Below are 22,457 nucleotides of genomic sequence, written 5' to 3'. Positions count from 1 at the left end.
CAAAGAGGTCTTTCAAAATATTGTGGATATTGACCTATATGCTTACCTGAAGAGCTTGCTTGCCAGAAGTTCGGAAATGTGTTTGTATCTGCCTAGCCATTGTAGCTTCAAGCTTAGAACTAACTGATTTTTCTAGTTGATGCAGTCCCTTCTCTCCTACTCCCTTCTGCATAATTTATAGCATAACCTGAGTCAGAAATATTGAAACAAAATATGCCTTCCCTGTAGCAGCGCGTACATAACAAACAAACCTTAGTCCCACAAGGTGGGGTGCACTAAATGAGTAAATGGATTGAATGACGCCAAAATTCTCTATTATAGAACAAAAAACTCAAGTATCATGTTACCATATAGAACAAAAAATCATGCCTGTTTGTTAACCATAATTGGCACACATATTTCTGATATAAAACATTTAAGTTTGCCATGACTTTTTATATATTAGAAGTTTGTCATGAGTCATGGTACCCAACTACTTTATATAGTACTCTTTGAAGGATCATAATTTGTCATGTGATGGCACCATTTGGAATGAGGGTTCCTCCGAGCAAATTAACACCCAAAAAAAAGCTAAAAACTAACCACGCTTCAACTCTGTTTGAACAGTAGAACTTTCAAATTTTGAATTTAATCTAACCTGGAATGATTCCACGATAGCAGATGATACTGTTTTCTCTACAATTTGACTAACTGAAGAAGCAACAGTTGATCCAATTGAAGATATTTCCTTCTTAATGATTTTCTCGAGTACAGTAGTCATATCCTTGTTTACATAATTGGAAATCAAGTTTGTTATTTGCTGTGTACAGTCTTGCTCTAACTTCTCTTGCTTTGAATTTTCTTCTTGCACGCGAGCCCACAAAGCATCGCTGTTAGCCTTAACAACTTTCTCCATGCTCCGACCTAAGGATCCTTCTAATCTTCTACTTTCCTTGGTAACTGGGACAGAAACCATCACAGTCATCTGCTTCTGCATTTCTTTCTGCATGCTTAATAACTGCAAAAAAAAGGAAATTAAAGAAGAGATAAAAAAAAACAAAAATATATATAAAAAAAGAACGTAATTGAATGACGTGAGTATAGAAGAGTAAGAAAACCAGATAACTCAACAAAAGATGCCTTCTTAGGAAAGACTAGTTTTCGTAAGAGTTATTCTGGATGGATGCAGGGAAAGTGGCATCATGATAAGACTAAACGTTAAAAAAAAAATATCAACCTCATGGCACTATTAAATAATGTAACCATAAAACCATGGTGTCGATACATAAGAGAAATGTTGCTTATCTATGTTTCAGAATAACAGAAAAGGAATAAAGGCGAGAGAGATACATAAGAAAGACATGGAAGTAAAGGATCAGGTTTCATCACAGGACAGGTCTATTCCAGTTTCAAGCTGCGTATGCAACACATTGTATTTTTACCTCCAAATGAAAAAAATCTAGACACTCTATCGGCACTACATACCTATAGAAACTTCCATAAAGTTTTTCAGAGAAACAAGCCTTCTGCCTCAAATTTGATCATAATGAAGATATTAAATAAAAACCAATTTTAACAAGGTTACTTAGCAGCAAACTCTTCATCTAGATAACAAAAAATTATGTTCTACTTGTAGCATGTCGAACCCATAATACAATACAAAAATACACATCAAGACAGAAAAGAATAGCACTACCAGAATCAGGGGTTATTTTATAAATGTTAAATATATGCAAGGTACACAACATGTTAAAATGAAGCCGACAAAAAGAGAACTTCAAATGTAAATTAATAACCTGGCTCAGCATCTCATGCATAGTGGATAACTGGGGTAAAGCAGCTTCCTTGGACAAGCCACCTGAAATGCCACCTTGGTTGTTTGACGAATCGGTTGAGTCAAAAGGACTGGTAGAAGATCTACCAGGCACTTGAAAACCATTGCCTTTCTGTCTTTTACCTTTCAAGGCAGGTAGTGGAGACTGAAAATTAACAGCCACAATTTCTGATTCACTAATGCTTACAGGCGCATCCTTACTCGTGTCCTGAACTTCTTCCTCAATAGCGTTAGATCTTTGATCAGGAACATCAATAGTCTTAATATTATCAGCATGGCGAACCTCATCGGTGGTATAGGCCTCTCTGGCCATCTGAATGCCAAGATCAGATGCCTGAGAATAGAATAGCTTATCTTTCTTCTCAGCGACATCAGTATTAGAGTCCCTGTCTCTGTCATACTCATTATTCTCTTGATTGGAACCTGTCTCGCCTACAACTTTAACCTCTACTTCAGAGTTTTCTGAATCACCATGAGCAGCCACATCTTGAGCATTCATATCTTGAGAAATTTGGGGATTCTCAGAAGATAAACTAGCTTTGGAGAATATCTCAGATGGAGTTATCAAATGTGTTGGTTGTTTAAATGTTGCAGGGGAATTAGAAACCATAGAGACATCATTTTGTATAAATCCATCATTCTTCCTCAAACTGTCACCTGGTGCAGCCACATCAGTCGTATTATCTTTTTCAGACTCAACTTTCCGTTCAGCTGAAGACTCAAGATTGGTCTGCTCGCTGTTGTGATCAGCATTTGCTGAATTAGTCTCTAAATTATTCGATGAACCTTTCAAATCAGATAACTTATGGGACAATCTTGGACTCGGAGGATGGGGAGGAAGAGAAGATTGGATATGTTCAAAACCATTATGAGAAGGCAAATCATTTGGCTTAGTTTCTATATCGGAAGTAGAAGCTTCAGGCAAACCAAAAATATCTGAAGTAGACAAATTTACAGGAAGGCTTACAACAGGGGCACTTTCAGAGTTGCTAGAATGAACTTGTGGCATATTTTTGGTTTCCAGATTAGAAGATTCATACAAAGCATTAGAGGAACAAGATAGATTGAGTTCTGGTTTTTCTAGGTCGGCATTGTCCAGGGGTGGAGGCAAACATTGTGACAAATTGAGTGCATATTGTTGAATAGCTTGTGTTTGAACACAATATATCTGTACAATATTCTCTCCATCCGGTAAACTGTCACTTGTACCAGTAAGACTTAATATAGGCATTGTGACTGTGAACTCGGAAATGTAATCCATGCGAGTGGCAGTAGGATTTGATCCATACTCTATGTGCACAGAATATATTGTATTTTTCTTGGCATTTGCTAACAGAAACAAACCAGCATGGGGGAGTTCTACAACTTGATTAAAGAACGCATCCTCAGGGTTGGCTTCTGAAGAACTTCTTATTTCTAAAGTCTGAATTACAATTTGACTAACTGAAGAAGCAACAGTTGATCCAATTGAAGATATTTCCTTCTTAATGATTTTCTCGAGTACAGTAGTCATATCCTTGTTTACATAATTGGAAATCAAGTTTGTTATTTGCTGTGTACAGTCTTGCTCTAACTTCTCTTGCTTTGAATTTTCTTCTTGCACGCGAGCCCACAAAGCATCGCTGTTAGCCTTAACAACTTTCTCCATGCTCCGACCTAAGGATCCTTCTAATCTTCTACTTTCCTTGGTAACTGGGACAGAAACCATCACAGTCATCTGCTTCTGCATTTCTTTCTGCATGCTTAATAACTGCAAAAAAAAGGAAATTAAAGAAGAGATAAAAAAAAACAAAAATATATATAAAAAAAGAACGTAATTGAATGACGTGAGTATAGAAGAGTAAGAAAACCAGATAACTCAACAAAAGATGCCTTCTTAGGAAAGACTAGTTTTCGTAAGAGTTATTCTGGATGGATGCAGGGAAAGTGGCATCATGATAAGACTAAACGTTAAAAAAAAAATATCAACCTCATGGCACTATTAAATAATGTAACCATAAAACCATGGTGTCGATACATAAGAGAAATGTTGCTTATCTATGTTTCAGAATAACAGAAAAGGAATAAAGGCGAGAGAGATACATAAGAAAGACATGGAAGTAAAGGATCAGGTTTCATCACAGGACAGGTCTATTCCAGTTTCAAGCTGCGTATGCAACACATTGTATTTTTACCTCCAAATGAAAAAAATCTAGACACTCTATCGGCACTACATACCTATAGAAACTTCCATAAAGTTTTTCAGAGAAACAAGCCTTCTGCCTCAAATTTGATCATAATGAAGATATTAAATAAAAACCAATTTTAACAAGGTTACTTAGCAGCAAACTCTTCATCTAGATAACAAAAAATTATGTTCTACTTGTAGCATGTCGAACCCATAATACAATACAAAAATACACATCAAGACAGAAAAGAATAGCACTACCAGAATCAGGGGTTATTTTATAAATGTTAAATATATGCAAGGTACACAACATGTTAAAATGAAGCCGACAAAAAGAGAACTTCAAATGTAAATTAATAACCTGGCTCAGCATCTCATGCATAGTGGATAACTGGGGTAAAGCAGCTTCCTTGGACAAGCCACCTGAAATGCCACCTTGGTTGTTTGACGAATCGGTTGAGTCAAAAGGACTGGTAGAAGATCTACCAGGCACTTGAAAACCATTGCCTTTCTGTCTTTTACCTTTCAAGGCAGGTAGTGGAGACTGAAAATTAACAGCCACAATTTCTGATTCACTAATGCTTACAGGCGCATCCTTACTCGTGTCCTGAACTTCTTCCTCAATAGCGTTAGATCTTTGATCAGGAACATCAATAGTCTTAATATTATCAGCATGGCGAACCTCATCGGTGGTATAGGCCTCTCTGGCCATCTGAATGCCAAGATCAGATGCCTGAGAATAGAATAGCTTATCTTTCTTCTCAGCGACATCAGTATTAGAGTCCCTGTCTCTGTCATACTCATTATTCTCTTGATTGGAACCTGTCTCGCCTACAACTTTAACCTCTACTTCAGAGTTTTCTGAATCACCATGAGCAGCCACATCTTGAGCATTCATATCTTGAGAAATTTGGGGATTCTCAGAAGATAAACTAGCTTTGGAGAATATCTCAGATGGAGTTATCAAATGTGTTGGTTGTTTAAATGTTGCAGGGGAATTAGAAACCATAGAGACATCATTTTGTATAAATCCATCATTCTTCCTCAAACTGTCACCTGGTGCAGCCACATCAGTCGTATTATCTTTTTCAGACTCAACTTTCCGTTCAGCTGAAGACTCAAGATTGGTCTGCTCGCTGTTGTGATCAGCATTTGCTGAATTAGTCTCTAAATTATTCGATGAACCTTTCAAATCAGATAACTTATGGGACAATCTTGGACTCGGAGGATGGGGAGGAAGAGAAGATTGGATATGTTCAAAACCATTATGAGAAGGCAAATCATTTGGCTTAGTTTCTATATCGGAAGTAGAAGCTTCAGGCAAACCAAAAATATCTGAAGTAGACAAATTTACAGGAAGGCTTACAACAGGGGCACTTTCAGAGTTGCTAGAATGAACTTGTGGCATATTTTTGGTTTCCAGATTAGAAGATTCATACAAAGCATTAGAGGAACAAGATAGATTGAGTTCTGGTTTTTCTAGGTCGGCATTGTCCAGGGGTGGAGGCAAACATTGTGACAAATTGAGTGCATATTGTTGAATAGCTTGTGTTTGAACACAATATATCTGTACAATATTCTCTCCATCCGGTAAACTGTCACTTGTACCAGTAAGACTTAATATAGGCATTGTGACTGTGAACTCGGAAATGTAATCCATGCGAGTGGCAGTAGGATTTGATCCATACTCTATGTGCACAGAATATATTGTATTTTTCTTGGCATTTGCTAACAGAAACAAACCAGCATGGGGGAGTTCTACAACTTGATTAAAGAACGCATCCTCAGGGTTGGCTTCTGAAGAACTTCTTATTTCTAAAGTCTGAATACAACTCCATGACTCGGAATCACTAGGCAATAACCAGCCTTCCTCATTGTCAGAGACCCATATCTTCACTTCCTGATTTAGTGGGCCCTGCAGTAAAGGAAAATACATAAAAAGAGATTAGTTTATGAATGGCACAAAGGGGTCATGGATACCACTTTGAGCAGACATGACTAATGGTCAAGCTGCATAAAATATAGTCCAAAAGCAAATCATATACCGTGTTTCCAATAATGAGAAGGACTAGGAGCATGTACCGCTGTGATAAGAACGATGTGATCAGCGCGGTGAGGAGCAGTCAAGAATGTAACGAAATTAACAGGTTTGCCATCATGTGGTCTGATAACAGCAAGTGGCGTTGCATTACGTTCTTCCCATATCTTCACCTGTTGACAAAACTAGTTTAGAAGTAGAACAGAATGAACATAAATCTTTTCTTCATATTAAAAACTCCAAGATGTAATACAAAGACTTGAACCATTGCCCCCCTCCAACCATATATAAAATATGGAGTCAAGAACATATTAATTGTTTCACAGATAACACTAGTGTAAAATTGGAAGACAAAAAATATACAAAGCAACAGATCAAGGCAATGAGAGAGTCAAATGCAGACCGTGCCATCTTCTGACGCTGAAGCTAATCGACTCTTCATCCATTGGCACATTGACAACTCAGTGACATTTCCGTCATGTTTACCAACAAGGTGCACCCCATCAATCAACTTATCGATGGAACATTTAAGAGGCTCCTCTGCAGAAAAAGTTTCACCTTTTCCAGCTTTCATAGTGTCAACTTTGAGGATACGATTTCCAATAGCAACCAATAAAATCTCCTGTTGGTCAATTCGAAACTGGTAAGCTAAGAGTTTATAGGGGTTAACGCAAATTGAAAGATAATAAACTTAAGGAAAGTTGCTCTTACTTGCTTATGGGGATGCCAGCATACTCGCGGATGAACTGGTTCACTCTCTCCTAATATTTGAATGGCTGTAATAACTTTTCCACCAATTTGAGGCTTATCTTCATCATCAGGGTCCTCATTGATCTTCCATACAAAAATTCTCCCATCAGTGCTGGCACTGTGAACACACAAGAAAATTCAAGATGGAAAATAATTAATAAACATAAGTGTACCACAAGAAAAAAGTTAAATAAGAAATAAAAATTGGATATTTACCTAGCCAACAGGTGAAGATCTTCAGCAAAGAAGGCCATGTCTGTTACTTTCTGATAAAAAAGGGTGATATATATAAATGTAATGGGGATATAGATTGGAAATTGAATGAAGGGAAGAAAATATCAAATCTAGAACGTGAATAACGGTAGACTCATACGAGGTAGAGCAAGCTTTGCATGTATAAAGGAAGTTGCGATTATAAGATATGAGCAACGTGGAGAACAGCTACCAAGATAAACCATATGGCGGTTAAAAAAAAGTTTAAACAGTCACATATTACTCTAAAATTTTAGGATCGTGGTATCAATAACTAAATAAACCATACCAATTAAAGGAAAGGACAAACTAAATGTGAAGGAAAGAACAACAGAAACAAGTCAAATACAATCGCTTCCAAACATCAATAAACAATCATAGCATCATTTGTCTATACTATATCTTAACTTACTGCAGCCAACTACTGAAACTCAGGATGATAAACTTAAATTGAGATGAGGCAAAGGTATGAAACAGAATAAACAAACATAACCTAATAGTCCCATATTATTTTACCCTTTTCCTTGGTGCAAATTCCTCATGAATTTATACGGAAAAGGGTAAAATCCTGTGCCTTTCTTATGGTCTCATGGCAACAGACAACAACGGCAGCGTGTGTGAGTAGTGATTAGTGCGAAAATAATACAATTGTGTCGTAGGAAACTGAAGTCCATATCACACTGGAACTGGAAGTATTGCCTCACACAAGCAGAGGGTACTAAAACACATCAAGCTGACACAATGTTAATGGAAAATGTCAAACATTAAAATGAGTTATATAACTACCCTAGCACCCTTAATCACCAAGGCAATGAATCAACCACTCATGGCACCAAGAAGCCATGCCTGACTAAACAAGCAAATTTCTATACAGAAAAAATGATCCTCCACCTAGACTACTACATTCTAGCCATTACTGCAAAGTGCAAAGGCATGAAAATTGATTTCACAGTCAAATGCAGGCCAAAAGCAACACAACAAAAGAAAACACTAGTGTGAAAAAAAGCCCACCTGAGTATGACCTCTCAGCAAATATCTCAATGCAGTATTAATATTCAGCACCCGGATAGCGCCAAGTTTGAGTCCATAGCAAATATAAGTCCTATTCACCGCAATTTGGCGACCAAGCATGAGGCCAGGGTCAGATGCATATTTGGTGATAGGAGTGACTTCAAGCTGAGGCTGCACCTCACTTGGCAGCTTAAAATCAATGTCATAAACTACATTCTCTCCAATCAAACGCCGCCCCCTCGGGAACTTGGTGCTCAGTATCCTAGCTGGTGCAGCCGAAGTCAAGGGCAACACTGCAGGGCTTGTAGGTACTGAAAATTCATTTGATGAAGGTGCTGCTTGATACATAACAGGTGAATCAGGATTGGAGGGAGGGTTTTGGGTGTTCATCATGGCCATGAGCCTTGCACTACTTGTAGTGTTGGGGTTTGGGGATGAAGAGGGTTGAAAGATTGGTCTTTGTGTTGCATTCATTTCATGAAGGTGCTGTTGCTGAAGGTTTGGATAAGGAAAATAGTGAGGGTTTTGAAAAGGGTATGTGGCAGTGGGTGGAGGGTAAGAAGAAGAAGGGATTGGAAATGAAGAAGGTGGAGGAGTGGAAGGAGAAGGAGAAGGGAATGAAGGGGAAGTATTCAAATTTGTTGAATTTGAAGGTAAAGGGTTATTTGTTGTTGTTGTTGTTGGATTGAAAACCTTATTCAAATCAAAATGGGGTTTTTGTGTTTGTAAATATTGTTGGTGTTGATTTGGATTTCCTTGAAAAGCCATAAACTTTGATGCAGAATCACATGCAAAATTGAAACTTTGGAATCAATAATCAGAAAGATGAAGATGGGGTGGTACTAAATAAGAGATTCAGTTTATGCTGATTTTATGAGATCTGAAAAATTGAATTTTTAGTGTTGAACTGCTACTTCGTAGTTCGTACTATGTTCTTTCTTTCATCTTAGTGTGTTTGGCAATCCCAGAAAAATATAAAATTATTAAAAAATTGTAAACATAATAATTATTACTGGTTTTCCCCTTCTCTTGGTATCCTCTGTTAGGACAGTAATATAAAAGAGACAGTTAGTGAAAATTCATGTAAAAATAAGGGTTATTCAGCAATTGAGGATTTTTGCATATTTTCCCAAATGATGGGAACTTTTAGAGTGATGGACATATCATAAACCCTACAACATAGTAGAATATGGATTTCCTAAATAAGAAAGAAAAAATATCATTTACTCTTATATGTGAATAATAGATGATATATGTACTGCATAGAAAGTTTTATCATGACCATGTATATTAATTTCAAACTCTTGGTGTACAAAGTTTTATAAAAATAAGCTCCTTTAGAACCTTTATTTACTAAATCATATGATATAGGGTATATATAAATGGAAAAAGTTCATTATTTGTAATTCTGTAATCTTTTCATATTCATTAACAATAGAATATAAATAATATTAATATCAGTATTTGGGCTATACAATCACTCACAGATTGAATATAAATTGTTATTTCCTTTGTTTTAAAACTCTCATTTTTAAAAATAAAATAGTTTAATTAAACTTAAGACTATAATTTCTTAAAAATAGAACATATTACATAGAATTTAAGATAATACATTTACACAACATATTAACTTATTTATTATTAATATCACTGTTATTGTTATCAATTGTCATTATTATTTAAGATAAAAGAATTAAGATAGAGTTCCCCAACCTAATTACAAATTTAATGTTTAGAGATCCAATTATAAATTTTACAAGTTCAGGGACTCAATTACAAATTTGTAAAGTTTGGGAACCTGTATAAAAATTCCAAAATGGTTCAAGGAACTGGAGAATGATTTGACCATAGTTAAATTCAGGCAATGAAAAAAGGTCACACCTTACATTTCAACCATAGAAAAATTCTATTATAAACAAGAAGAGTGAAACAAATATGAATTAGTTATACACACAATAAATACAGACAAATAATCAGTTTGAGTAAAAAAAAAATACAAATTCAAGATCATACAGAAAACATTATACAATTATCTGTTTTTCTTTATCAATGAACATAGATGGTATATATCTTCAAATCCAGACCCAAACAACATTGAAGCAAATAGTTTGCAATATCTTCACTTCAACTGCAACAGCCTCCACCTGCAGCAGCAGGGCCATCCCTACCTCCTGATGGTCCTGGAATTCCACCATATCCTACTTTTATTCCATAAGACTGCAACCATATAAAATTTATCAGTCAATGGCTTAAAAGTTGATCCTTGAATAATGAATACACTGAAATAATATATCCCACATATCCTCTATATTCTTATATAATGTGACATTTCCATTTTCATATAAGTGATAAAAACAGATTAGGTGAAGTATGACACAAAGCTAAAAAGAAAGAAAGAAACCTCATTGGATACATCAAAAACTCCATCCTGAATCTTTTTGTATATGGTTGCAGCTGTTTTTATGAATGCCTGCAAAAGGGTAGCATTATGTTAAACTTCCATATAGATAATACTCCAAGATTTCAACCTAAGAACCTAGAAAAGTTGGGAATTTGCTACGTATAGAGGGAGTGGGAGTGGGAGAATAGATGAATAAAATTGAAGGTAATTTTATATGATGTGGCTTGTGACCTCTTCAACATTCTGAGCAGTTTTAGCTGAGGCCTCCATGAAGATCAAGCCATGCTCCTTTGCAAACTGCTCGCCTTCCTCCGTGCTTACAGCACGTCTGTGAGCAAGATCACACTTGTTGCCAATCAGCATAATTGTCATATTTGCATTTGCATGTTGCCTTGCATCTTCCAACCAGCTGGCCAAGTGATTAAATGTCTCCCTCCTATTTGTAAACACAGGTCAGCATAATTCCCATTGCCTTGTATTAAATAAACACCATAATTCTCATAAACACACATAAGCCAAAAAAAATTACACATTATTCTGTAGCCCCCCAAACAGAATAGGAACAAAACATGCATCTCATAAGCCAAAAAACTCATAAAATGATGTTTTCTATCAATATCCTTTTCGACATATCAATATTCATTATATAGAAGAGCAAGACATACCTTCCCTAAAAAATTCAAGAAGTAATTCATTTGACATACCAAAATTTAAGATTTACTTATATTGTGTTAAACAACTTATTTATAGAAATAACAAATTCACTTGGATTGAAATGATCTACAAAACATGTTTGAAGTGATGAAATAGAGTGATAGACTACTCTTATAATGTTATATACAGTATGATTTGTAAATAAGATGGAATCTTCAAAAGAAATTTTCTTTAAAAATGAAATTGAATATTTTTTATTAGGATTTCAAACAGAATACAAGTTCAAATTTGAGGATACCTGGTTATATCATAGACAAGTAGTGCACCAGCAGCCCCTCTGTAGTAAGACCTTGTAATAGATCTGAAGGATTCTTGACCAGCCTGAAATATTACAAGGAAATCCGTGACTTACTATTTGGAACTTCACAATTCATATAACCCAAGCTTAATAAGAAAAAATTCCATCCCCGAAAAATCTAGATAATAAATCCAAGCTGAACATGTAAAAATGAAACCCAAATTTTAAACTAGCTAGATTGTTACAATGGGTAATCCAAAACTGTGATTTATAGACAATAGTGACTAGCCATCTGAAAAGAAAAAACGTGTCTTATGGAGTCACCAAAGCCCATATCTTAATTCTTCACCCACCATCCTCTCTAGAAGCTAAATGTTTTGACTCCATGTCTCCTAACCACTTGAGAAAAACTATCCAACCTCTCCAAAGCCAAAAAATATACTCATGCATATATTCATTTTTCGGACAAATTCATGAATACAACACGGCTATATAACCACAACTGGTTAATTTTTCAACAATGGTTTGAGTCTACACTGAGCTTGGCATGAAATTCTTCGGAACAAAGTGATATCAAGTTATAGCGGCAATTATGATAAGGCAAAGGCATCAGCATTTGCCCTATTACCCCAATATGAATCCTACCAGCATAACTCTGAAAATCAGCCAGTGATTCAACATAGGAAAGTAGTATGGTATTATATTATCAGATTCAACCATATAAAATACTTCAGGGTGGATATACAACCTAAACTCCTAAAGGGTGAAAGTGAATCCAAAATATCCTCATTTAAAATGATCACCACAACTAATAACCAGTTCTTAGAAATAAAAGACAACAAAATATGTTAAACAGATATCTAGATTTGAATTAGCTGGGTTTATGACCAAGTCTAGGATAGGGTAAACAAACCGTATCCCATATTTGCAACTTGATAGGCTTATTATCAATAGTGATCATCCTTGCCCCGAATTCAACACCAATGGTCAAGTCATGGACGGGTTGAAAGCGCTTGTCAGTGAATTGAAGTAGAAGACATGACTTTCCAACTCCTACATAAGAAAAAGCAACAAGACTCAATCCTCTCCGAATAGCATGGTTGAATTATAGTTCTAAAACTAATAGTTTAACTCAATTGGCAAACAACTTTTCCCCTTCATTTCCACTCAAATCATGGCTTAAACATAAAACCCAAAATCATGTACACAACCCGTAATCATGTGCAAACTATATTACAAACATGCTATTAGCCTATTAGACTACATGTATTAAGAAAAGATAAGTCATGATGAAGAATCTATTATAACTACAATGTTTTCCCCAAAAAATAAAACCTAATACCAATTCAATTAAAATCATTCTTCAAACATTCTCAACAAAAAACTAAACAACAAAATACAAATCCAATCAGAACCGAAGCTGGGCAAGCTCCATAGGAATCAAGGGACAAATTTGCAGAATTATTCATATATCTAGTAATAATTGTGAGGAATCAATGAAGATTAACAAAACCCAAATAACAAAAAAAATGCAAATTGTTGAAATTACCGGTGTCTCCGATGATGATGTATTTGAAGAGGTAAGCATATGACATTGTATATGAATTTTGGTTGATATGGGCACGGTCCAAACGATGTAAAGTTAAAATCTTTTGAATCAGTTATGAGAATTGTTATGATGAAGAAATAGTGAAGGAAATCTATAGAAAGAGAAAATGGAAATGAATGATTAAACTATAAACACTTCTTTCCAGCGAGGACAATACCGTTCTCACTCTCTTCTCTATTTCCTAACTATGTACCATACCGACATGCATAAAGCCCATACCCCACGTCATTCTAAGGACGGGACCTACATGGACTCAAACGCAAATCGATTTGATATTCGTTTAAAACTCGGTTAAAAATTAAGTTTATTAAATAAACAAATCAAACTTAAGGCAGATACAATTTGTTTCATTAATTTTATGATATGGTTCGATATATATTTATATATAAATTAATTTTGTTGTGCTTATTATTATATGATGAATCATGTATTATATTATATTTATTATTATTATATATACCAGCGTGTCGGAAAACACAAAAGTGACTGCTGACTGACACTTTTACTTTTTAGTATTGAATATTTCTTCTAGAGAATTGTATTATTTTTTTTGTATAAGATATTATAATTTTTTGATAAAAATGAATTGTGATATTATTCAAAAAATGTATTGGTAATTTGATATATTTAGTGGATGTAACTTCCTCTAACCTTCATTTATATTTTTTATTGTATGAAAAATATTATAATAATTATTAATTATAAGAGCAAAATAGGTAAATGAAAACTATACCATATAAATAGTTATAATATGTTTTGGTATATGTAGGATAGAATAGATAAAAATGTTATGTGTGTATATTTAATTTTTTGTAATACTTTTTAAAAATAAATTAAGTTGGGATAAACTTTAACATTACGTTTCTACATAAACATACATACAAAGTTTAGGTACTTATTGGCGGTTAATTTATAGGCTTTTACATTGAAATAGTCACTATATTACCCAAAAAAGTATCAACTCCTTGTACCTTATTTTTGTTTAACCTTGTACATTTCTTATGTTATACAAAGATTTCTTTTGTTCAAATCAAGGGTGGGATCAAACCAGATTAAATGTTAGATTTTTAGGAGGGACACTTACATATCCTGAAAGAGATTAATTATATACTTAAAGTGATGAAGGATACTCTTGGTAGTACCAAAAAATCAAGGGTGGTGCCTCGAGTGGAATTTCTTTGGTAAACTGATTATTGAACTAGTAATCTTAGAGATTTAATGATACAAAGGTGATGAGAGAACACCCATAGTGGTTCTGATTTAGCCAGGTAATAACATAATCTTCAACTACAATTAACTAACTTAGAGAAATGTGATGAAATTGTATGATCATATCCATATATGAATTCAACTGCATTTATGCAATGACCTCTTTGATAATGATAAATACAACTCTTTTTAAGAGAAACAGAAAGTACAAAAGATCATACATTGCTTACATTTTATGACACATGTAAAAATAAATAAGAATTGAGATTACAAATTACACATATAGCAATGCTGAGATTTTCTCTGAATTCTTCAAAGATTATTGTTACTATTATCATCTCTCTATATGCATAGCCATGTTTTCATTTACTACTTCTTACCCTTTGTATGATTTTCTTTCTTAGGATCCAAGTTACTTTCTTCTTTGGTTCCTCTAATAACCATCTTTGTTTCTAACTCCAATGCCAACTTTTCCTCTGATCTTTTAGTTTTGTGTGTACCCTTTTCTCTACTTTCATTAAGAGAGGTTCTTCTTGTGAGTACTTTTCCTTCTCTATTGAGTTCTTCTTTGTCTATGCCCGAAGATTGCTTACCATGACTATCTCTTGTTGCTGGTCTCTTTTTAACTAGCTCATGTGGTTTTTGCAGCTTGCAACTAGTGGTTGTTACCTTAGAGCCTTTCTCTTGTTCAAAGTAGAGGAGCTGCACCACTGTTCTTAATGGAAGAAGATCATTTTTTACTGCATGTGCACGCGCTTCTGCCGACAGTCTTCGGCAGTCTAGAATATGACACAAGCGCTTCTTGTCAGCCTTGCTAAGGTCAGGATGCACCTGTTTATGCATTAGGCTTAAACCACATCATGAAACATGTAATGTAAAAAACTAAAATAGCTTAGGAATAGAAGTTGACCCCTAAAGTGCTTATAATGTAGTTTAGGTAATTTTATTGTGTGTTTTGATGTGAACACTGTTTGAAGTTTATTATGTTAGAATCTCAAGGTACTCAAGAAGTGCTGAGATTCTTATGTTTAATGTACATTTGTCCGGTTTCCGAGATAGAGACTAATGAAAATTTCAACAAGTTTAGATTTTCATAAACTGCCACTCCAAAAGTTTAAATTGTTTGGTGAAGACAACTCTAAACCATTTGATCAAAGAGACTCCGATATTATATCATGACTCGAACCATCTCTCCGAAGATATTGAGCTTTTAAGTAAGGGCTTATGAATGATTTTCATATTTCTAACATAAGCAAAGTTTAAGACAATGCATGTATTGTATAATTCACCTTAAGATAGATGTTAATTGCCTGGTACAGATCATCATGCTCTAATCGACCGATTGCTGGTACAGTTTCCGAAAGAGCTACAAACTTTGACACTGGCATGTTATCATCCCTTGCAACCACTTGAAGATAGGAATCAATGAGCTTGCCAACATTTGTAATTGATCTTAAAAAGTTCCTGTTATCCACGGCACCGGAGAACATCCTTTTCCAAAGCTTCAAGAAACTTTCCAATACAGCTACAACTAACTCTACATAAAAATTCTGGTCATAAAGCAAGTCACTCACTGTTGCCTCATCAAACTGTATGCTGGCTCTCTTTATTAGTTCACTTTTCGTCACCGGAGAGACTCCAAGATGGCTTGAAATGCCGAGAAGTCTTAACAAGAAGCCAACTGAAACTGACCCTCTGTCTTCAGGAATCATGCTTACAATTGTTTCAAGAATTTTTCTATTTTTCTCAGATTCTTCTGTTTGTGATGATGCTAAAGTGCCCGAACTTTTAACCATTGTGATGCCAGGTAGCATCTTATAGGTATAGACATGCAAAGCTTCACCAATAAGCTGTGATGGAAGCACATATGTTGATCTAATAGCCATTATGATGCACCGGAAAAGATCGATGTTAAGATCACACACATCCTCAGTCCACCAATCCTTTGGCACAGAATGACACTGTTTTCTGCTATAACCAGGCCTAGTGTAGGTGTAGGACCATCTAACCTGCACCGAAAAAATATACTATAATCAAAATTATGAAAATATCCTAAAGTAATAATCTTTGAAATTTGTGGAAGTTTGATATAGTCTCGAGTTCTTGACCTGTGATGGGGGTGTAATAACTTTCTCAACAATTGAATCAATGCACTTTCTTGTTATGCCAAGATTCTCAGACCATTCTGGTAACTTAACAGTTGTCTGCAGTGTCACAATGGAGTCCTTCCAACCTTCAAGAATGCATGAACTGAAGAAAGCCTCGAGTTTCCCTACAAAGTTTCCTTTCTCAGTGAACTCATTCATTTGGAGGAACTTAGCGGCACAGAGCGCGGATACAATGTTATGAGCACTAATGTTGATTGAAAATCCATAGCAGAACTTTGCACAGAGTTCAAAAGCATCTGCCCCTCCAGGCAAATCATCAAGCTCTATAGAAACATTCTCAGAATCATTTGAATCATAGCACAACTTTTGTAGAAGGCCACATTTTCGATTAAGCGGAGACTGCAGCTAACAAAGCAGAATTATAGATGAACCAAGATTTATTTTTTTATTTTATTTTAAGATACATTGCACTCAATATAATTCCAATACCTTGTGTAGCAGATAAGTAGTAACATTGTTTTTTATCACAAGGTCTACAGGTAAATCTGAAACCATAGTTCTGCATTTATGATAGTACTGTTAATTTGTGATACATATAATATGGGGAAATTAAGCTGTATACTGTTTTTTGACCAATGAATCCATATGAATACCTGGTAGCTTGTTCAGTGAAGAAAGTATCTGGCCTTGTACCAAGTTTCATGAACTTCATATCTTTTGTTGTAATCTTTAACCCACTGATCAAGAAAAGCTTCTACTTCAAAGCCTGCATAATTTCTTAAGACTGCAACTTCAATGATACTACAGATACTATAAAGTCAAGGCTTTCATTCTATGTACCCTATTACAGGTAAATCAAAAGGGTTATCCAGATATTGATGAGCATACTCAGATTAATTATAGCATGGTGTTGGACCCGTCCGTGACCGTGAAGCCTCCAACCATCGGAAAGTCCCATTGTTACCGGGTATGGGAAGAGTGAAGAGTCATAAATAAGACAACAAATCTTGAACTAAAACCTTAAGGCAATGGTTTCACGTGTCTTTACACTTATAAACTCTTCAACTCATTCTTTCATATCTAATGTGAGACTTCAAACTCTCGAATATACCAAATACATGGTTCATGACCATGCGCAACACAAAAAATGGCTGCAATAACATAATCTTCAAGAAAAGAAAAATAGAGGGGGAGGAAAAGAAATCACAACACCATGTCATGTCCTCTTCATGCTTATTATAGTTATATGAAAAATTCCAGTAAATAAAGGAGAAAATAGGAACATAAATCTGCAACAAAGCCATACCTTTACTCTCTAGAACATAGGATCCTGAAACCTTATTGATTTGCATATAACTCTGAAAGCCTTTTAAATTCATAGGAGAAAAGAAAAACAATAAATTCGAGTTTCTGCCATCATGCACTGAGAAAGAATCTGCAGAATAGTAACTAACTGCTTAGAGAGTAATGCTAAATGCCATGCAATAATGTAAATTTGTCTCTACTCTAGTACCTTTTGGAAGTTAGTTCAAACTTCAAAGATGACTTAAGTTGGTGAAGCTAATTGAAATTATGTGAATGCAGCTTTATATCACTAGCTTATATCAGAACTAATGAGTGATGATACAATACTCATATATTGGTTTGTTACAATTTTTGAGAAAGTAAAACAAAAGTTAGAAAAGGACAATGGAACTGAAAATGGAGAATGCTAATATCAATATCCTTATACCATATTTTATCAAAAACAATATATCCTTAACTAAGAAATTTTCTGGTCATAAGCTTTTTTACTATACTCTATTGTCAATAAATATATTTCTTTTATGGATAAAGCAGAAGAATGAGTTGAACAGGACATACACTTTTGCATGGATTAGCATCTTTTTGCTACTCCCAATTTCTTCAATGTTGTTTGGCCAAAAACAAAAAAAATAAAAACATCAAAAACTGCTCTAAAGTATATTGCATCAAACAGCAAATAGTTGCATACTTAAACATACAAGATCTACCTTGACTAATGTGTTTGGATAAAGAATAGATTGTGAAGAACATATATTATGTGTTTGGAAGTTGAAAATTAACAATTAGATAAGACAGAAAAAACTATTGGAGCTTTTATAATAACTCACAGTTGGACGAAATATGTTGGTAATGAAAGACACATAAACCCAACTTTAGTGGCTGCTTGAGAAAAATAAGGCTTCAGAACCCTTTTCCAAGTGTGTTTTATGGTTCCCTAGCCTTCCCTTTCACTCTATTCTACTCAGAAACCAACTCACGAACAGATTTTAATATATGGTGTCAAATTCTTATAATCTTATGCATTTTTTTGTTATCCATTTTTTCATAAGATACTTATAATTCCATATATATAAGGATAAGGATAAGGATAAGGATACATGAATTTGTTAAGGAAATGATATGGAAATCTGAGAGAAATGCACTAAGCAAACAACTAGTTTGTGACCAAAAGCTTCCTAATGAAGGCAAATATCATTAAAAAGTTTGTGAGGTTACTTTGTTTAGTCACTTTCTCTGTGTTCAATGAACTTTGATATATAAACTTTTTTCAATTGAAACTTATAATTAGCCAACAGTGTTCCTATCCTGAAGTATAGAGTATAGTCTTCTCAAGCATCACACACTCCATCAAAAACAGGAAAAATGGAGGCCAACTTTTTCACCCTTCTTCCTTTGTTTCTCTTTTCCTTCCCAATTTTATTCATGTAATTATTGACATAGCTCCACATTAGTCTCATAAAAGCAACATATTAGAAATGTTGTATATAAGAATAGTTTCAAACCTATTATGTACCATTCATTTGCTGAAATCTGACATGCAGCTTGGTCTGTGCTTTCACAGACAAATATAGATGATAAAGCAAAAAACAGTGCTTGTGGCACATGATCTATTGTTTTCAATAAGACATAAGAAAAGCCCTTCATGGTTTTTCTCCAAAATAAGATAGATAGCATCACAGGCCTTACAAGGCACTTTTTTCTCATAGGCAACTACTCTCACAGATCCCAATACCATGATCATAACCAAAATTTGGAAAGTGTATAGTTAATATCAGCTAGCTTTGTCTATAGAGAATCATTAACATCCCTATTTAATTCTTGGATAGCATTAACTAAGGTATTTAGCCAATGAAATGAACACACTCTTCAAGATTTGATAAAGTTCTATACTAGTTACCCTTATCTCAAAGGTGTTAGTTATTATTTTCCCTTTGTCACTTTTCTCTTGGATTTTTTATAAGCAGAACCTTCAATATGCTCCTTTTCTCACAATTGTTTTTTATATATCTGACAAAAAGTGCTATTCATCTTTTATAACAGAATGAAAAAAGCACTTTAAGCTTTAATTAGTTGTAGAGTGGTAAGTCAAAAAGACTACTTTACTCAAATTTATCCCTAGTCTATAGTCCCTAGTTTTCTCCCTATGCTAGTAGAATTAGGCCTTTCATCAAAGATCAAACACCTAAGAAATGCATTGGAAATTTCTAAAGAGTTTAAAAAGGTAAACTAAGTAGAAAACATACCAGTGAAATATTATTGATGCTACTTAGGAAGCAGAAAAGTATTCACAAGTGAAAAAAGCTGCTTAGTTTTGAAGTAACTGTACAAACTGAAAAAAGTGGATGAAGCAGAAGCACCAAAGTTTCAAGTGAAGCCAGATATATGGTGGCCTAAAATCAGATGCATGCATATATATGCATCAACATTTGAAGCTGGAAAATGAATACTTTAGTAGTTTCATGCAAAAAAATTCTCTGAGTTGTAAAGTTCTTGTTGGGATTAGTCAACATAGTAATGTATTAGAAACATGCTATGATAAACTTGTTTGAATAATAAAGTCTTTTGTACAATCACATTTGGACATCATTTGATGTCCCTTTATGTTTCTTATACTTTTGAAACACATGTATATAAGAAATAAAAAGTAACAGATAAAAAATTTATAATAAAGGAATGCTAATGAGTGCTCTAAGAGCAAATTTAAGAAATCCAAGATAGAAATATTATATTGGAAAATTGTGTATTCAAATGTGCTTAGAATTTAAAAAACCATTATTTGAAATACAAAGTTTCTTATTTTTCAACATGTGCCTTATGATACACATTACCAAAACTGTTATATATCTTATCAAATAAGATGTTGAAATTCTGATATTAAACTTACTGAGACTATACTTTGAACAGAAAATATAATGTAACAGAAGATGAAAAATGAAAAAGGAGTGTTCACCCCAACAACTTGAAATTTGATGTTGTAGGATTAAATCACAAAAAGCTTGCAATGCAAGTGAGTTTTGGCATTGTAGTGGTCCTATAGTAATTGAAAAGAAGCTAGTGTGTGGGGCTAAATCTCATGTACAGATACACTGTGCATTGGTCATCATGGTTCCCCCCACTAAACTTTGGGATATTCTTATTCTATTTAGCCCTATGGTTGCCCAAGTTTCCTTCCCTATGCCGTTTGTTACATAACCCTGATGTGATTTTTCTGTCTTCTAACTATAAGACATGTCAAAGTTGATGAAACTACCACTTTTGTATTTGATTTTACATGTGTGAAGTAACTCATTCCTTCCCACTTTTGTATTCGTTGACAAAAGTTATCCGGGTTAGTTTCTTAAATCTTATTTACAATATTCACTTTAATCTCTGTTGCGGACTAAAGTGAATAACTTTTGTCAATTGTATGGATGATTGTGTAATTTCGATAATATCATTTGTGAAAATAACGATCATATGCAGAGGAAGAGGATAATAGTAGTAGTTTATTCTATAAAAATTCATTCATGGCACTTATGTTTTTAGAGAAATAATTCAAGATGTCATATTGGAGCTTTAATCCTTGCTTTTCTGATAAAAAGTTATACTCATGCATAAGGTATGTAGACAAGGGACCCCCTACAATCCCTTCAGCTGAAAGAGGATATTCTAACTATTAACTAAAGAGACTTTTGTACTAAGCAACAAGAAGGTGTGTAAAAGAATAGTTTGTTTTTTATGTCAATCTTTGATAGCTAGAACAAAATGTATATACATAAGCTTAGACCAATTTCCTTGACTACTTTTTTGGTATAAGTTCATCTCAAATGATGTTGTGACAAGAATATGATGAAGGTGAAGATGAGCATCATGATCTTAATAACATGATCATGATGATCAATTTCTTTTGAGCTTTATAAATGAGATCTTATTATTATTATGCAGTGTCAAGTTAATCTTTGAACTGACCATGTGCCTTTTTCATGAAGATAGTTAATCATTCTTCTGTGAATCCAAATATTTAACCAATTTGTTTATTCTGCATGCAGCACTTTAATTTTATATACAACAATGAAGTCTTAATCTCACTTAGTGAAGGGGCTACAACACTTTAATTTTATATGTAAGGAAATATTTTCATATATAATTTGATTCAGAATCATATTAAGTTATGACATATTGACATAGAAGCATTATATTAATTTTCAGGAGATGAGTCATATACTCATTACTTGAGTACTCAATTCATTAGTTTATTTGTGGCTTTATGGTCAGAAAGCAGCAGAATATATTCCTCAAAACTGGTTTTAAAATTTGTCTATTATCATATATAATCTGCATTGAGTTTGAGGCAGTGGATTTATCTCTAGAGTGCAGAGTCTGGACATACTGTAAACTCACTCAAATGTCTAAAGTATAATTATCCTATGTTGGACTGAAAACAATACATTATAATAATATAACAATAATCAAATCTAAGTTTCACTAATTAAAACGACACACGATTTTTAATTAACCTTATCTTTGTTGTTAACCTACCTACTTAGTGTGCTGAATTAATTTCAAATTAGTTGAGGGGTTTCTGATACTTAGTTATGGATCATTATCATCTTAGGTGTTTGATCATGAAAAGAAAATAACTTGTAAGTTCATACGAGTTCATCTAAGTCTGAGTTTGTATATGATTTGACACGACTCTACCACTTAAATGCCAAAAAAAAACATAAGAGGTTCATGCTCAAATTTCCTTTTTGTTTTGTGCACAATGGTGCTCAAATTGATCTGCATGTCAAACCCCATTTCCAAAAAAATCATGTAGAAAATAATGTTTTCTAGAAATTTTATGATTCATGCTCTTTCCTC

The 22,457-nt window shown here is 34.1% G+C and overlaps 3 protein-coding genes across 9 annotated transcripts in view; all 3 read right to left on the bottom strand.

The window, feature by feature from the left end:
- Nucleotides 1-9,002, bottom strand: part of LOC109345478 (enhancer of mRNA-decapping protein 4-like) — a 12,847-nt gene extending 3,845 nt beyond the window's left edge. The window contains exons 1-9 of the mRNA XM_019584496.1: nt 8,032-9,002; nt 6,985-7,034; nt 6,730-6,886; nt 6,422-6,640; nt 6,063-6,191; nt 4,342-5,895; nt 1,776-3,563; nt 638-997; nt 47-166 (exon numbers count right to left, since the gene is read on the bottom strand). Of these exons, the coding sequence (XP_019440041.1) occupies nt 47-166; nt 638-997; nt 1,776-3,563; nt 4,342-5,895; nt 6,063-6,191; nt 6,422-6,640; nt 6,730-6,886; nt 6,985-7,034; nt 8,032-8,799 (5,145 nt within the window). The 5' untranslated portion in view covers nt 8,800-9,002. The remainder of the gene's footprint in view (nt 1-46; nt 167-637; nt 998-1,775; nt 3,564-4,341; nt 5,896-6,062; nt 6,192-6,421; nt 6,641-6,729; nt 6,887-6,984; nt 7,035-8,031) is intronic.
- On the bottom strand, nt 10,084-13,092 carry LOC109345477 (ras-related protein RABB1c). Its single transcript, XM_019584495.1, has 6 exons — nt 12,934-13,092; nt 12,298-12,437; nt 11,385-11,467; nt 10,664-10,868; nt 10,433-10,501; nt 10,084-10,248 (listed from the first exon to the last, which is right to left on the bottom strand). The coding sequence occupies exons 1-6, from the start codon at nt 12,977-12,979 to the stop codon at nt 10,156-10,158; spliced, it is 636 nt and encodes a 211-aa protein (XP_019440040.1). The 5' UTR covers nt 12,980-13,092; the 3' UTR covers nt 10,084-10,155.
- Nucleotides 14,374-20,063, bottom strand: LOC109345476 (BTB/POZ domain-containing protein At5g47800). Of its 7 annotated transcripts, none has more exons than XM_019584488.1 (8): nt 19,859-20,063; nt 18,174-18,213; nt 17,617-17,676; nt 16,964-17,151; nt 16,800-16,869; nt 16,311-16,715; nt 15,492-16,211; nt 14,374-15,033 (listed from the first exon to the last, which is right to left on the bottom strand). In XM_019584488.1, the coding sequence occupies exons 4-8, from the start codon at nt 17,020-17,022 to the stop codon at nt 14,572-14,574; spliced, it is 1,716 nt and encodes a 571-aa protein (XP_019440033.1). In that variant the 5' UTR covers nt 17,023-17,151; nt 17,617-17,676; nt 18,174-18,213; nt 19,859-20,063; the 3' UTR covers nt 14,374-14,571. The 7 variants fall into 7 exon arrangements, with proteins under 7 accessions (XP_019440033.1, XP_019440036.1, XP_019440035.1 ...); XM_019584491.1 differs by having other exon boundaries at nt 19,905-20,063; XM_019584490.1 differs by lacking the exon at nt 19,859-20,063 and having other exon boundaries at nt 18,174-18,464.

This window comes from Lupinus angustifolius, chromosome LG04, assembly GCF_001865875.1.
Source record: "Lupinus angustifolius cultivar Tanjil chromosome LG04, LupAngTanjil_v1.0, whole genome shotgun sequence".
Taxonomy (NCBI): Eukaryota; Viridiplantae; Streptophyta; class Magnoliopsida; order Fabales; family Fabaceae; genus Lupinus; species Lupinus angustifolius.
This window is presented reverse-complemented; position numbering and strand designations above follow the sequence as displayed.

Excerpts from the sequence above, each read along its gene's own strand:
- LOC109345477 (XM_019584495.1), bottom strand. The coding sequence starts at position 12,979 with ATGTCATATGCTTACCTCTTCAAATACATCATCATCGGAGACACCG. Across the intron at positions 11,468-12,297 it reads AGTTGCAAATATGGGATACG|GCTGGTCAAGAATCCTTCAG; the intron begins GTTTGTTTACCC and ends GTAATATTTCAG. Across the intron at positions 10,869-11,384 it reads CTTGTCTATGATATAACCAG|GAGGGAGACATTTAATCACT; the intron begins GTATCCTCAAAT and ends GTTTACAAATAG.
- LOC109345476 (XM_019584488.1), bottom strand. The coding sequence starts at position 17,022 with ATGAAGTTCATGAAACTTGGTACAAGGCCAGATACTTTCTTCACTGAA. Across the intron at positions 16,870-16,963 it reads TTCACTGAACAAGCTACCAG|AACTATGGTTTCAGATTTAC; the intron begins GTATTCATATGG and ends TCATAAATGCAG. Across the intron at positions 16,716-16,799 it reads CTACTTATCTGCTACACAAG|CTGCAGTCTCCGCTTAATCG; the intron begins GTATTGGAATTA and ends CTGCTTTGTTAG.